General features: G+C 39.6%; 1 protein-coding gene across 2 annotated transcripts in view; it reads right to left on the reverse strand.

Annotated features, from left to right (window-relative positions):
* Positions 1-8524: 8524 nt before the first annotated feature.
* GRIA3 (glutamate ionotropic receptor AMPA type subunit 3) overlaps positions 8525-16608 on the reverse strand; it is a gene marked incomplete at its 3' end in the record, with an annotated part of 379180 nt that continues 371096 nt past the window's right edge. Inside the window, exons 14-15 of one of the 2 annotated variants that reach the window (XM_080718396.1) lie at positions 11315-11429; positions 8525-8770 (exon numbers count right to left, since the gene is read on the reverse strand). In XM_080718396.1, the coding sequence (XP_080574522.1) occupies positions 8525-8770; positions 11315-11429 (361 nt within the window). The remainder of the gene's footprint in view (positions 8771-11314; positions 11430-16608) is intronic. The other variant, XM_080718397.1, reaches the window with a different exon arrangement.

Genomic DNA, 16608 nt, shown 5'->3' on the forward strand with positions numbered 1-16608 from the left:
CAGTTTCATGAAAACAAAACAAAACAAAAACACAACATCTTTCCTTTTTGTTCAATACCATTTAAAATCTGACAGGTGAGTTATTTGCTTATGACACACTATTTGGAATGAAAGTTTATATTACACTTTTCTGGAAACATTTCATTGGAATGTGACTTCTTCCTTTCTTTTCTGAAGACAAGAGCAAATATGCAGCAAGTCAACTAAGCATCTAAGGATCACACTTGGAAGATGAAGGCAAGCTCCTAATTTTTACAGTCTGGAAACTTCCCAATGTATGTTACCGATGAGAGCAAACTACTGAACTACAGAAAGCATACGTCATTATATAGGAGGTAATTAGTGCACGGAGACTATTTCCTCTGACTGCTCTGGTGATGCCAATGACAGGTATGCAATTAGTTACTTGATAGCCCATGGAGCAGTGAAGTGATATTCTGAGAGTCAGTGGAGAAACTGCTCCAAGCAAGGGCCTGGGGGTGATGCTGAGGCCCTCAGATTAGCAGTAGTTTTGTGAATGCATTTTCATCTTTGCAAACTAGAAAAGGACACATGCAGTCTGACGGAGAGCCATGGTCAGTAACAGGCAACAGCTAGTAAGACAGACCAACCAAGAGTAAAATCAGGTTGAGAACTGTGGTCTGAATTCACTGGCCTGCCTTGCAATATAGTCCTGTCTCCATGCTATACACTTGAAAGGCATACTTAGCAGAGAAAGCAGAGCTAAACACAGTGTTGTTTCTGAGAAAGATATTCTAAACACATCTGGGAGTATAGGCAGCATTTCCCTCACCTCAATGCTAAATACTCAGCTATATTGACTTAAAATTCACACTGAAGCAAGAAAAACAGATCCATGAGCTGAAATTCCAGACTTTTGGGGAAGCCCCAGGATCTGTTTTAGGAAAGCACCGATAGGTATGCCTGATAGTGCCCCATCCCTTGCTATGCACGCGAGTCAATTTTGAAAGCTCTGTTAATCTCTTTACAAAGTGGGAAGTTATCAAAGCATTTTCACAAAACTGTTTCAAGAACACAGAGAAGTCACCATTTAGCCTCTTTCCCAAAGCATTTGAATTTTAAGTGTTGCATTTACAGTCTAAAGATACACATTTCAGCAATATTGAAAGGAAATAGGGTGCAAAGAACATCACCACCAACAGGAAATACCAAAAGCAACTGGTCAGCAGATCCTAGAAGAAATGCCAGTTTGTCTTCCCCAACACTGGGAGACAGAGTATTTTTTTTTTTTTTTGTTGTTTGTTTTAATCAGGAGGAACTAATTCTTTTAGCTAAGATCTAAGATGGGTCTATTTGCTGAATTAGAATTTTAAATGTGTGTGTGTGTGTGTGTGTGTGTGTGTGTGTGTGTGTGTGTGTGTGTGTATTAAAGGACATGGTGTAAGTATACTGTGCAGTGGTATCAAAGAATGGCTTTTGTTGAACTGACTTTTTTAATAAGATTTTTTCTCATACTGGAATCTTGCATGTCCATTTTTTATTGGTTTCTATTTTAAATTTTTCAAGCAAAGCAAAAAGATTTCGATGATGGTTTGCATTGTTGTGAGTCTCAGAGTGTTCCATAAGGCACTGAAGGAAAAAAAAATCAGTTTTTCCTATTGAAAGGTCATTGCACCATCAGCAATATTCGTGTCATGCCCGACACCAAGGAGAGTGAAATCTGGCTCAGGATCCTTGAAGCAGCCACGTTTTCGGTGATTTCCTCTCATCGCATGTCTCCAGTGGGAAGCGATCTGCAAAGGTAAGGGGAAATTTATATTTGAAGGGGCTTCTTATTGAGAATTGAAAAGTTTATTATGGCTCAATCTATGTTGGAAAAAAAGATGGCTGCTTTCTCAAATTGACATTACTGGGCTACACCCCATTGGACTGGCTTTAGGCAACAGGTCTGATTAAATTTCTCAACTTGATGCAAGTCTTTTGCAATAAGTTAAGTTAGGATTGGTCTGTACTATATACATTGATTGTACCAAGGAATATCCATGAAATGCAAAAAGCCTAAGTCAAGACTTTTACGATTCAGGATGTAGGTATTTTAGAAGGTTTTAGAGGCAGTTAGCTAGAGATATTCACGATAACTACCCAATAGAATTTATTTATTTATTTATTTATTTATTTATTTATTTATTTATTGGGTGATACTGGGGTTCCTGGAAGCCCTTCTACCTCCAGGCTACACTTCCAGACCTATTTTTACATTTTTATTTGGAAACAGGGTCTCCTAAGCCAGCGCACGTGGCTGGCTTCGAACCTGTGCGATCCTCCTTTCTCTGCCTCCCAAGTGCGGGGATTACAAGTGTGTGCCACCACGCCTGGCCAATAGAATATATTTAGATTGCAGAACCTGCCTGTGATGAAAGACTGTATACCTAGGATAGAAAGCAGTGCTTTATGGCTTCCTGAATTAAAATCAATTTTGATTGTGAGAAAAAAAAATTCTGCACTTTGCCAGAAAGGTGACTGCGTATTTTTCTCTGTCCTCCCATCCATGATTCCCAGAGGAATTCTACCTCCAAAGTTATTTACTACCAGTTCTATTTTAGTTTTTATTTTTGAAACAGGGTTTTACTAAGTTGTGGAGGGTCTTATTAAGTTGCTGAGGTTGGCCACAAACCTTTAGGTCTCCTATCTCAGCCTCCCAAGTACTGGGATTACTGGCATGCACCACCAAACCCAACTCATTTATTTCTCTTAGTTCCTACAACCTTAGTCTTTAAAAGTCTGAAAACAGCACACTGACTTTAAAGAGACAACACATTCCAGTAAAAGGTCAGAGCAGAATGTCAAGACCTGTAAAGGGTCTTGACATTCATATGCCCTAACTTTAATGGGCCTGATTAAGATGCTGCTGGTGGCACCCTTCTTTTGGAGGCACTAATTAGTTCAGGGGATTCATTTGACTCTGACTCAGGAAACTGAAGACCATTTTCTTGCCTCCTGTTCAGGCTCACACTCCACTCCCATTTTTTTTCCTTGTACACTCAGGGGATATTTCTTTTTCTCCTGAGTGAACACTGAATTTAGCCCAAAGGAATCACATAATCATTACCTACTGCTGGCTCTGGAACAAAAGTAGATGTAAGAAGAGTGTCAAAGATGTGCCAGAAGGCCAAAAGCTAAAAGGAGGGCAGAATAAGAATAACATAGAAGTGGGACAACTTCTTCTTTGGAATCCCTCAGTCCTGAGTCATCTCTCTGTCATATAAAGCTTAAAGAAGTTCTATATGCATGGCATGAATATCAAAGTCCCATTTACTATTGAATGTCACTACTACCAAGCTTTATGACTTTGGGAAAGAAACCTAACCACTCAGTGCCTCTGAGTCCTACTTTTATTTTATTTTTTAGAGGAACTGGAAATTTTATTTATTTATTTATTTTTTAATTGGTGCATTGTAATCATATATCACATTGGAGTACAAGACTTGAGAGGATATACAAGCACACATCATCCAATTAGCCCTCATCCAGCCCCCATCCCATCCTCTCCCCCTCCCTTGATCCCATGCTTGTTTGGTGATTAACTTTGATACATTTGTTTATGTACCTCCTGCGTTTTAAAGAGGCTCCATCCTCCCCTATTCCATACCCTCTGATTGGTCACCTTGGTTGTTTCACTATAGGGCCCTTTCTATAGCTCAACCTCTTCCTGTTGCCCCTTTCCTCCTAGTTTTTGCTGATTAGGGGAAGCATCTGATTTTTATTTTTGCGATATTTCTCTGTGCATGCCGTGTTGCAAATACCGATCCCACTCTTGACGGTCCCAGTAGTGGCCTGGCGGCTACTCGGTGGACTGATCCAGACCTCGCTGGCTCAAGCAGCGGCCTTGCCTCATGGGAGGCTCCAATTCTGGTCTCGCTGGCCCCAACACCAGCCTAACCCCTCAGCTGGCTCCGATCTGGAGCCTCCGAGGCTGGGATCGGAGCCTGCCAAGGGGTTAAGCCGATGCCGGGGCCAGCGGCCAGCGGCCAGCGGCCAGCATCGGAGCCTGCCGTGAGGCAAGGCTGATACTGGGGCCTCCGAGGCCAGGATAAGAGCCTGCTGAGGGGTTAGGCCGGTGCCGGGGCCAATGGCCGGCATCGGAGCCTGCTGTGAGGCAAGGCCGGTGCTGAGGCCTCTGAGGCTGGGATCGGAGTCTGCTGAAGGGTTAGGCCGGTGCTGGGGCCAGCGAGGCTGGGATTGGAGCCTGCCATGAGGCTAGGCTGATGCTGGGGCCTCCGAGGCTGGGATCGGAGCCTGCCAAGGGGTTAGGCCGGTGCCGGGGCTAATGGCTGGCATCGGAGCCTGCTGTGAGGCAAGGCCGCTACTGTGTCCTTTGAGGCTGAGTCCCACTTTTAAATGGGAATGCATAAAGTATCATCACTGAGGTAAAAGTCCAGCAGGGAGAAAAACCATCATGATATCACTTATCAGAAGTTTGTCTCTTTTTGACATAAGATGATCTCTCCTAAGCAGGAGAACTCCCCCAGCAAGAAGGCCTGTGGATAGCTGCAGAAGAAAAAGTGGTCATTTTGAACATAAGCCACATGAGCAAACTTAATATTTCCTAGGAAGCTTAAACAGAATAGTCTTGGAGGAGAAATGGAAATTTCTCCCCTAACTTCAGGCCTCTTGAGGTCTTGCTTGTAAGAGGGATTTCACAAATATTCTTTTTTTAAAGATTTTCATTTTTTAAAAGGGTTTGGCTAAGTTGCTGCAGATCTTTGCTGGCCTCGATCCTCCTGTCTCAGCCTCCCAAGTGCTAGGATGACAGGCTTTTGCTAACACACCGAGCCCACAGATATTCTTGAAGAAGCCAAAAAGGTGCCAGAAGTAGTTCTGATAGTAATATGGAGAGTGGAAAGAGCTTCTTAAAAAAATCAAGAGAGTCAGTGCTAGGGTGCAGTGAATCTGGAAAACCTGATGGTCAAGGCATGCTTGGGAGGAGAAGGCACACTTCCAGTGACTAGTCAGTAACTAGAGAGGCATCAAGTAGTTAGGGGGCCATCTTCTAGGGGATGCTAAATGCAATTGGAGGCTGAAGCACATATTCCCATGTGTCAAATAACCCTGACCCATAGAAATTAGAGGCAATTCTCTCATCTTTAAAGGATTCTCTTTTAGTGTGTGTGTGTGTGTGTGTGTGTGTGTGTGTGTGTGTGTGTGTTTGCAGTTCTGGAGATTGAACTCAGAGGCGTTCTACCTCTGGGCTACACTCCCAGGCCTGTTTTTTATACTTTATTTTGAAACAGGGTCTCACTAAGTTAGGGAGGGTCTCACTAAGTAGGTGAGGCTGTCCTTGAACCTGAGATCCTCCTGTCTCAGCCTTCCCAAGTATTGGGATTATAAGTGTGCACCATCACACCTCACCTAAGAATGCCCTTTTATTAATCAGATTTCACTGGATTGTATTCTTGCAGGTTATTTACCCTCAGCCATCCTTCCTGAACAATTAATACTACTATAAACACCCAAGGCAGGCTCTGATAATTAGCAATCAAAGTAAATACTCAGGATAACTCTCCATCTCTTTACCCCTGAATAGACCCTGACAGATCTAGGCCAACTCAGAGAACTGGAAGTCTAATAACTACACAACAAATTAGAAATCACTAGGAGATATTTAAGAACTTTACTTGAAATAAAAGATGAATGGGTGGAGAGCTCAACAAACACTTCCAAATTGGCTGAGGATAGCAGAAAGCTTGCTATTTCCTGTTCGGTCTGATTTGTACCTCTTGACTGACACATGTGAGGCTTTCCTGACATCTTCTGAGGCTTTTTCTTCTTGTCTGGAGACTCGATACAGGTGTGAAGGACAGATTTGTTTATAGAGGCACTTCCCAGGCTTTCTTATCATCACAGAGATGGCTGCCAAGATGCCAGATAATTGGCTGTAACCACGTTGCCATAAGTGTCTATTGAAATCTGACTCTTGTCTCTAATAGCCTGGATTTTTCTCTACAGAAGTGGATCAATCAAGATGACTAAAAGGAAGTCAGGGAGCCAGAAACTTTGGCAAGTTAATTTCTAAGGCTTTCCCCCACAGATTTGATATTCCAGGCCTCCACTTTAGGATAACAATGCTCTTTTCAAACAAGGGATTGCTAATTCATGTGTTTTCTCTTTCCTTCCTTCCTTCCTTCCTTCCTTCCTTCCTTCCTTCTTTCATTCCTTCCTTCTTCCCTCCCTCCCTTCCTTTTTTTTTTACCAACTCCCTTTCTTTCTTCCCCTTCTTCTCTCTACCTCATCTCCCCCTTATTTTTTTTCTTAAGTTTTATTTTCTGAGATTGTTTTCTCCAGAATATTACAATTCCCTGAACTAGCTTTTATGGCCTGAGGGCTTGTTGAAAATGTTAAATTTCAGACCTCACTATAGATCTGGTGAATCAGAGCCTAAATTTTTACAAGACTCACATGATTAGCATGTGTATTAATGTCTGAGGAATGCTGCACTGGGGCTTTTAACAAGAGACTGAGACTCTAATAGTTTGGATGTAGGGACATTGATTCTCAGATAGAATGGCTAATAACCCTAGAGGCTATACAACTTGGAGGCTTGGTATGTTTCTGTTTCAGAAACATTCTTTCTGAGGAATGTAGAAATGGGGCATATGGAGTACTCTGCAGTGTTCTCCACAGTACATAAAAATGGGGCATATGGCGGCTTTGCAAAGTTTCTTAAGGTTGTGTGTGTGCATGCCTGCATGCGTGTGTGTGTGTGTGTGTGTGTGTGTGTGTGTGTGTGTGTGTGTATGGGGGAAGGGGACCTAAACTTAAGATCTACTTTCAATTTGACAGGACATTGTTAGTGCTTCAAGTTTCCTGGAAGCCACTAGGCCATGAATAGTAGGAGGCAGCATAGGTCAGTAAAGAATACATTTATAGGAGGAAAAAGGTTTGGGTTCTCATCCCAGAATGGCAACTACCTAGTTGTGTTGTCTTGAGCAAGTCACTCAATGTAGTGGGGTTTTAGTTATCTAAAAGGGAAAATACTACACGATGCAGCTCATATCAAATGATGGAATAGATGTGAGAACACTTGGAAAACTGCTATATAGATTTAAGGTGTGTTATTGATTTGGATGCCAGCACCTAAGAATTTGGAATTATTAAGTTAGAAATTTCTCATGTACTATCCTATGAAAAAAACAAATAATGTGCTCTCAATTATAATGGGCCCCTGTCACCTACTCAAATGAAACACACTAGACCATGAAATGATTGCTTGCAAACAGTGCTAGTGAAAATGAATCTATGATTTCAACATTCACCAGTGCAATAGGAACACTGTGTCAGTAGGTTATTTCAGTGTACTGAACATGTTGTGGCAAAAGTCTGTAATCTTCAGGAGGAAAGGACAACCAGCGACTTCATCAAATGAGATGATACTTTCTATGGTAAAGACAAATAATTCACTTGGTTCATATATTAAAATATCGGCTGAATTTAGATCCATAGTGTGAAATATAAGAAAGTCAATGCACAAATGTATTAGTAAAAATTCCAGCACATTGATGGGTTCTTATGAAGTAAAAATCACCAGCCAAAATAAGGGGAATGAAGTTGATAATTGTTCTGTTCTGCTTTAGGTAAGAATGTTAGTAATGACAGATATGCTTGAGGTAAAAATAAATGGCTATGTTCTTTCAAACGCTTCCATAAGGGAGATGTTATCCTAATACAAGTTGGCTTTCAAACATGTCTGAGTTAATGGTGGGGTTTGGTTATATCTAATAGAGTTAAGGTGACCAGGTAGTTCAACTTAAGTATTAATTTGGGTTTGGCCAACAGCAAGGAGCCTAGATTCCTTTGAGAGAAACTTACCTGAGTATCAGTTTCAAGGAGGGGAAAACAAAGTAACTCAAAGATTAAGAAAATTGTCTCAGGCTTATGGTGCTTCCTTAAAAGACTTCCAAATGGAAGTACTAAACTAGTTTGAGGCCTCACTCTACTCCTAATTTAAAATATTGGTTCCAGAAGAGCTGTTTTCCCTAGAACTTCACTGTCCAACATGGTAGCCACTGGCCACATGTGACTATGGAACATTTGATATGTGTCTAGTATGAGTTAAGATATACCCTGAGAATAAAATATATCCCGGATTTTTAAGACTAATATGAATACAAGAATTATCCCATTCATTATTTTAGTGTCCTTGTTTGGTAACATCTTGAAGTGATATTATATTGGCCTAAATGAAGTATATTATTAAAATTAAATTGTTTTGCTTTTCAAAATGTGACTGTTAGAGAATCTAAAATTATACAGTGGATCACATATGTGGCTCCATATATTTCTATTGAACAGTACTGATCTAAAGATTTTGGGTCACAGACTATAGTTTAATTATAACTATGCTATTAGAAAAGAAGTACAATCATTGTTTTCAAAGAATCCAATGATTGCAAAAAAGAGACCATGCTTGGAACAATAAACCAAAATAAAACATCAAAAAAGAAAAACAAGAGGTCAACATAGAGCAACATAAGGCTGATTAGTTTACTAGACCTTAACCGTACCCCTAGATCTTAACACTTTCTGTTCCATACACGTTGTAGCCTTCTCTGTATGTAGCATAATTCTGAGTGTTGGTGGCAGGAGCAGGTTTAAAGTTTTGGGTGTTCTTTGTGAGTTTCATGCGTTTGGACTCTGCCCGTGATTTGTAACAGAATTCTATCAAAGCCACCATCATGGCCAGCCCCAGACCTCCGACAAGTATATAGAAAACGCCTGCCACATTGCTCAGGCTCAGAGCGCTGGTCTTGTCCTAAGAAAAATGAACAACATGATTAGTTCTTGGGGAAAGAAAAGACAATGGGACATTATAACACATTACAGTAGTATAAGATAATTCTAAATTGTAAAATAGCTAAACATTGATGTAAGTGTTGACTCAACTCTGGCAACTGGCTGATATTTCACAATAGCCAGCAAGATGGTAGATTGTGCTTCTGTTAACAATTTTGATTCTCACCTAAAGGTCCTTTCATTTGTATTTCTTATGTGTCTTAGTACCTCAAAGTGGTTTTCAACAGCTAAAGACAGAACTTGGCCACAGAAACAAAAGAGTAAACATAAGCATAATTCACTCCTCTGCAGGCTTCAATAAATACCATTTTCCAGAGTTGAGCTGTGACATAGTCTCTACAAATGTAACACTCTTGTCATTTGGGAACTTGAAGCACTCTTTCCCCTCTCTGCCCCGCAAAGCCCTTTTCTCCTTTTTTCTCCCTGTGATAAACTTTGTCAACAATTAATTTTTATGATACCAGGTGAGAATATTAAGGTTCCTTATATTCTTGTTTGGGAAGTTACTTCAGGAGGGTTTGTTTAAAAACAGTTAACTCTCCTCTTTCTCCCAGTGACTGAGAAACTGCTTCCCCTGGGAATTGGTCACTAAGTTGTCAGCCTAGTCAATATCAGGGCAGCAACAAGTTTTTATGTTGCTGGGACAAGGACATAGCACAAAGAATTGGCTCCATTTTATCTTCCTGAAAGTTTAAGGGAAGTGTCAGGAAGACCTCCTAGGTCCTGTATTGGCTCTACACAAATCAGAAAGCTTTTCCAAAAATCTGATGATTTAAAAAATACAGCTCATTTTATTCAGCCTTTACTTCAGGGAATGCAGAGAATATTTAAAAAATACTGCACTTATCTTCTTTCTACTTAAAATGAGGGGAATTGAGGAAGTTGGTCAGTGACTTTCAGGTCAAACTGCAAATCTGACTGACTGCCTATATAAAAAAGCTAACTGAAGGAAAAAAAGTTGGTGTCTTGAGTCCTACCTTGAGGTAGGACACACAAAAGGCCAGGAGTCTTTCTTTGAAAAATAAAATAAAACAAAATAGCATTTTGTAGTCTTTTTAGAGGGAATGTAACCATTTTGCTGCTGAATGTAATGGAATGAAATATGTAAGTTGTTAAATGAGTGATTTTGAATATCTCCTTTCAGTGATAACATAGTAAGCTGATGATATCAATTGCTGACCCTTAATTCTATGGTTCAGCCATTCCTGGTATATTTAAAGAATTAAATGTAAACACAATATGGCCATGTTGTTCTGACCCAATTGTCATAGGAGCCAGTCCTGTACTTGTTCATCTTAATTTAAAAAAGGCCAATTGAAATTGAATCACATTCAGAGAGGAGGTATGGCAATGTCTAATGTTTACAACCACTTTGCAAATAGTTATATTTTTAGAATAAATGTCAACTAGGAGTGGTAAAAATTTCTGTCACTTGTGAAACAATGGATCATCTCCTTAAGGAGGCTGGTGAGGATGTTCTACAGTCCAGGAAATGGACAAATTTCTGTTAACCCTCCTCTATCATCATGTTCGTATATTTATGTGGTATTTAAAGGGGGATTGGCCCTTTAACAGAAACCATGTAAGCCATAACAACAAGAATATTTCAAGTTCCATGTGTTTAAGTTTCAGAACAGGTACAGAATTCCCTGATGTGGGACGTAGAAAATCAGTAGCAAAATGGTTTACTGCATGGGGAAAATGAGTGGCATTTTATGAAATGAATTAACTGATACCACAATATTAGTTCAAAAAACAAAAAAGGCAAAATTTGAAACTAAAAAGAACTTTCTTAGGGGAGCAAAGGGGGGCAGGAAGGAAGTGGGGAAGAGTGTTTCATGCTTATCAATGTGATGTTATCCTGACAGTGTATACCCTTCAGGAGCATGCGACTAAATTCTAAAAGTATTATATACAGAGGTTTAAATGACACCTTTGGAAGAGAGAAGTGTGACAGACTTAATGAGATTCGAGATCCAAATAGATGCTAAAACAATACAGTAGCAGCTGGGAGGAAGCTAATTGTTCTGCTTACAGAGACCTTTTTTTGTTATTTACTTGTTTGACTGGGATGGGATAGATGTAATATATTAATAACCAAAGGTATTTACAACTACAAAGTCTCTGACACTGAGAGGTTAAGAAAAAGTACTGTCACAACTGTATCTTTTTATTTTTTGTTGTTGTTATAGTTTCTCTGAAATTTCAAAATGTGATGTACAGTAATACCCTCTTATAACACAGCTCAATATTTTAGCTTTGGAAACGCAGTGGGCCAGATCAGGTTCCCTAATCATAACAACAGCTGTCCACGTCAACAGTTGATATCAGGTGGCAGGCCTCTGAGGCTGGCAATTGCCTTATTCCTTCAGCGCTGGTGTTATAAAGGGGTCCCACTGTGTCAGGAAGTGTGTGTTGGGAAGGAAAGCCGTTTGGGGTAGAAAATAAACAGTGGGTCAAAATATGATTGCTAATCAGTACAAAAAGACCTTCAGCGACTGACCTTACTCCCGGAGTCCTTGGCTCCACATTCCCCCTTATCGTACCACCATTTGTTTTTCAGCTTGTCTAAGATGCCTTGTTCACTGAGTTTCAATACTGCAAGGTTTACAGGCGTTCTTCACGTGGGAAATAACATAAATAACATTATATTATGTTATTTTATGTTATTCAAGCTTCAAACTACTTTAAAACTATAGAAAGCGATAAAGCAGGGGGCCCTGGCCACAGAGTAATTTTAGACACTGCAGGCAACCTGAGCATTACCTTATAAAAAGTTAACACTACAGCAACGCTATATTTACCAGGGCCTGCCCATATCGCTTTGAGTAATCGGCACACACTGTTAAATAATGAGGATAGAAAAAAGGCACTCTTTGGATAGGCTGTGTGTGGTGAGGAGGGACTCCTCTCAGGTGACAATCGTCGGCAGGCAGCTTGCAGCAACTTTGTGATGGAGGCATGTTAAGTTTGATCTAACCGGGTATCTTGTACTTCCAGACAGAAAGCAAGTTTTACAGGGGAGTTGGGAATGGGACGGTCCAGAAGCATTTCCATCTTGTGGACAAGAGCAATGGATTAATCTGAGCAGAAAATAGATCCTATATAAATAGTGTGCCTTCTTATTAATTGTTCCTTATTATGTAGATCTGTTGCCCAGCTGAAAAAAACTGTACAACATACATATTCTCATTTCACAAACATGTATTCTAAATTCTTATGCACATATTGGTCTTAGTATTAAAGGCATAATATGAAAAACCGAGTTTTGAATAAGAGCATTTTCAACTATGTAAAAACTGGCCTATAGATTGTTTCTGAGTTACTGACTGCCTGCCTGTCTCTCTGATGTGGTCATATGTCTGTGGTCACCTTAGATCTCCAGATGGTGGAATGGATCATATAAAAGTGGAATATTAATATGGCCTTATGTTAAGTGGCAAATGGACTCCGCTACTGTTGGGTAGCACTATAGAGGAATAGTTGAGACAAACTGTTCTAGTATGGTAAGACTCCCTCAACTGACAGTTTAATATAGCCACAGGAGGCAAGAACATTGCTTCTTAGTCCTTCACTGCTTAAGGGATAAGGACATTATCTCGATCCATGGACCACATATATAAAACTCTGCTGCTGCTGGGATAAAGACTTTTGTTTTTAAGAGATTTCTTCAGCTGTAAAATAGTAATAAAGCCTTTACCCTGTCTTATTTCTATAGCCATTGAATTTAAAATCAAGGATATCCAATAACTTTAAATAAAATGCATTATTCATAGAGAGTGACATAATTCTATTATGAGGCAATAAACTAGGTGTTCAGATTCATGTGAACAATATTGCCAATACTACTATATGTTGGGATGAATGTCACTAACTTAAAAGGTGGAAACTGAACAAATTTATGTAACTCTGAACATGCTATAAAATTTCTTAGCTTATTTTGGATAAATTAGACCTATTAACATATCCAGTTACTGACAAGGCTTCCTATAGTAATAAAGATTGGCCTTTATAATATCAAGTCCCAAACCTATTTCCTTTCTCACCCCATTTGCTATTGAGAGCAGAGGGGCCATCTCATCTTGAGACAGTCTGACATATGCATCATCATTTAAAAATAATATGCAATTTCAGAGTACTGAAATTTGAAAAACTGTAAACCTTTAGTGATAGGGAGGTGACACTTTCTTGGTGTAGGGCCTGGCAGCCAGCATATCTGTGCTTTGTATCTCACAAGGAAATTGGGGTCCTCTTATACTTTATACAATTTCCTTCAATCAATGGTCAAAACCCTAGGCTTCTCAAGTACTGACCAGAGTTGCTTGGAATACAAAGCAACAAAGGGTATTTGAAACTTTGAGCCTCTTTAATTTAATATTAGCACTGAAAGTTAAGTCATAGATTTTTGAAGGCCAGGCAGGGCATCTATGGCCTTGAAATCAATGCTGGAGCTATCTTCTCCTCTATACCTGACCTTTCCTTTCCTTAGAGAATTTTTGTGATTTCATCATCACCACATTTCTACCAGTGCAATACTTTAAGCCAGGCAGTGACATAAAACTTGGAAATACGAAATTTGTTTCCAGATGCAGGGAAGATGTATTCCAGTGACACAGGTGTGATCTGAGCCCATCAGGCCCACAGGAAAAAGTACAAAATAATAAAAATCATCTTCTTCCGCCATTCTATACTTCTTTTTTTTATTGCCAAAGGCACAGTGTTCTTTCACTATTCTTTGAGCCTTTGCCAGGCCCTGTCCTCCTTTAAGGTCATAAGTTCTTGAAATCATTTCATTAAATCTCTTAACTGCTTCTTTTACTTGATCTTAGGGACAAAGAAGTATGATTTAAGGTGCTCACACGAGGGTCCAATGGAGAGGTTCCATTATCTTTACAGGTCCTGTTTTTTTTTTTTTTTTGGTGGTACTGGGGTTGGAACCCAGAGTCTTCCTACCTCCAGGCTATACTCCCAGACCTATTTTATATTTTATTTGGAAACAGGGTCTCACTAAGTTGCTGAGAGCCTCACTAAGTAGCTGAGGCTGGCTTCGAACCTGTGTGATCCTCCTGTCTCAGCCTCCCAAGCACAGGGATTATGAGCGTGCGCCACCACGCCCGGTCAGATCTCGGTTTTTAAAGACATTTGTCAACTCTTAATTGAGATGGATTTATAACAGTATAGCATGTTGGTTTAAAACAGTGGTTCTCAAAGTGTGGTCCAGGGACCCCTGGAGAATCAGAGGCTCTATAAAACCAAAACTTTAAAAATAATACTAAAACAATACTTGCTCCACTTAATAGTATTTCCTTATAATACTCAGTTGAATTTCCTGGAGGACATGTGATGTGTGAAATCATAGTAGATTGAGTGAAGAAACAAATGCAAATCCTATTGTTTTATACTGAGCCAGATATTAAAGAGATTTGCAAAAATATAGGACAGTACCACTCATTTCTCTGATTTTTGAAAAATATAATTGTTTTTTAAAAGTTTATTATTTATGCTAACACATATGAAGCTCATTTTAAATGAATCAATGAATATATTCTTTAAAAATTTGTCAGTTTTATTTCTGATGTGGTAAACATTAATGACATAACACACAAAAGCAAAATCTATTTAGGTTTCTGATCATTTTAACAGTATAAAGAAATACTGGGCAAGATGTTTAAGAAGTACTGGTTGGGAGGAGAGAAGGCTTTTCCAATGCTAGGGGTCTGTTCTGGGCTGCCAGCGTACTCATTTGCCAAACCTCAGGGTTAGCACGTTAGCAATTTAGTATCCTACTTCTGACAAATGATTTATCCTTGCTTTCAGCCATCCAGTGGCTTTCACAGGATGACTAGTAGCAAAGATTATGGATTTCCATTCCTGGCTTCTACAGTTAAAGTGAAGGTTACATTAGATAAAGTGTCCTTAACTGGGTGGGGAGCTGTTTGTCCTCCAGGGAACATTTAGCATTTCCTGAAGTAATTTTTGTTATGTCAACTAAGTGGAGAAATGCTACAGGTATCCAGTGGTTGGGGATGCTGCTAAGCATGCTGTAATGTATTGGGGAGGCCCCACAATGAAGAACTATCTGGCTTCAAGTGTCAGTAATTCTGGCCTTAGTGCATACAGATCCCCTCTGAGATACCCCATGATGCCAGAGAACTCTGGCAAATGATATATTCCTAGAAGTTTCATTTTTGATTGAAAAATCACAATATTTATGAAATCTGACAGGGATCCAAGGTGCATTTAGAAAATTCTACATAAAAATGAGGGAGAAAAACATTTTGCGCAGCAGCACAGCCAAGGAGCATAAAAGTTATAAGAAATCACAAGCCAGTTGTGGTGGCACATGCTTGTAATCCCAGAATTTGGGAGGCTGAGAAAGGAGGATCACAAGTTTGAGGCCAGTGTCAGCTACGTAGTGAGGCCCTTTGCAACTTAGTGAGAACTTGTTTCAAAATAAAGAATAAAAAATACAGCTGGGGATGTAGCTCGGAGGTAAAATGCTCCTGGGTTCAATCCCCAGCAACACACACACACACACACACACACACACACACACACAGAAAGATAGAAAGAAAGAAAGTACTTTAAAATCTAAATCCCTTAGAACTCCAAGTAACTGTGGGATAGACTAAATTTTTAAGATGGTAGAGAAAAACTGCTTTTATCCATATTGTTTTCTTTCTTATTGCATCTTATTGGATGGATTATATTACCTAGCTTAATCTAAAAACCCAGTATATTTATATCCTTTCCCCAGTACACACACATACACACAAGTTGGTATTTTGATTAAAAAGAAAGTAGGTGGGCATTTGGTTATTATTTTATTTTATTTTATTTCTTTTGAGGGTCTGGGGATGGAACCCAGGGGCATTCGACCTCTGAGCTACACCCCCTGCCCTATTTTTTATTCTTTATTTTGAGACAGGGTCTCACTGAGTTGTGGAGGGCCTCACTAAGTAACTGAGGCTGTTCGTGAACCGCGATCCTCCAGTCTCAGCCTCCAGAATGTTGGGATTACAAGCGTGCGCCACCACGCCCGGCTCATCTGGTTATTATAAAATGCCATTTTTCTCCAGGAAGTCATTTTTGCTTCTGCAATATTTTCTCTCCTTTCCCTCATTCTCTCCCTTGCCTTATTCTTGATGCTCATGTCTTGTGAGTCCCTCTAGTCTGTGTGTGTTTCAAGGGCAGGGATTATGGATTTTGTACCTGCATCTCCATATTGGATGCTTTTCTCCATAAATACCTGTTAAATGGATAACTTTTTTATCTTTTTATTTTTCAACCTAGCATCTTCACATAATTATAATGATAACAGTACTGGTCAACACTTTATACGTAAAGAAACCGAGGCACAGATAGGTTAAATAATCTGCTGATGCCTCTACAGCAAACGATGGGGCAGGCCAGAAGGCAAATCAGTATATAGTCAACTCTGTACTCTGACTTCTCCAGTGGAGCACACAGAAGGGTAGTAGTTCTCTTTAGTTTTGCTCCTCAGGGTTAGATGTTAATAATGATTTTGTTCTTCAGGGATCATCATTCTCCATCAATTAACTATCAACCTATCAAGGGTATATTTTGCAGCTGGGGCCTTTCACTGTGATGCAGTAATATGTCTCCAGGGTAATGTTTTGAGCAATTACTGCATGCCCTTAACTGGTACTTGAGAGAATTAAAAGTCAGAAATATTTACTTGACTCACCTCAATATAGAATAGAAAGAATTAAACAAAGTAGGTTACATTCCTATCATGGAAATTAGTCAAACATTCTCCCTCTGAAGGGCTTGTTA

This window comes from Muscardinus avellanarius (genome assembly GCF_963383645.1).
Source record: "Muscardinus avellanarius genome assembly, chromosome: X".
Lineage (NCBI taxonomy): Eukaryota > Metazoa > Chordata > Mammalia > Rodentia > Gliridae > Muscardinus > Muscardinus avellanarius.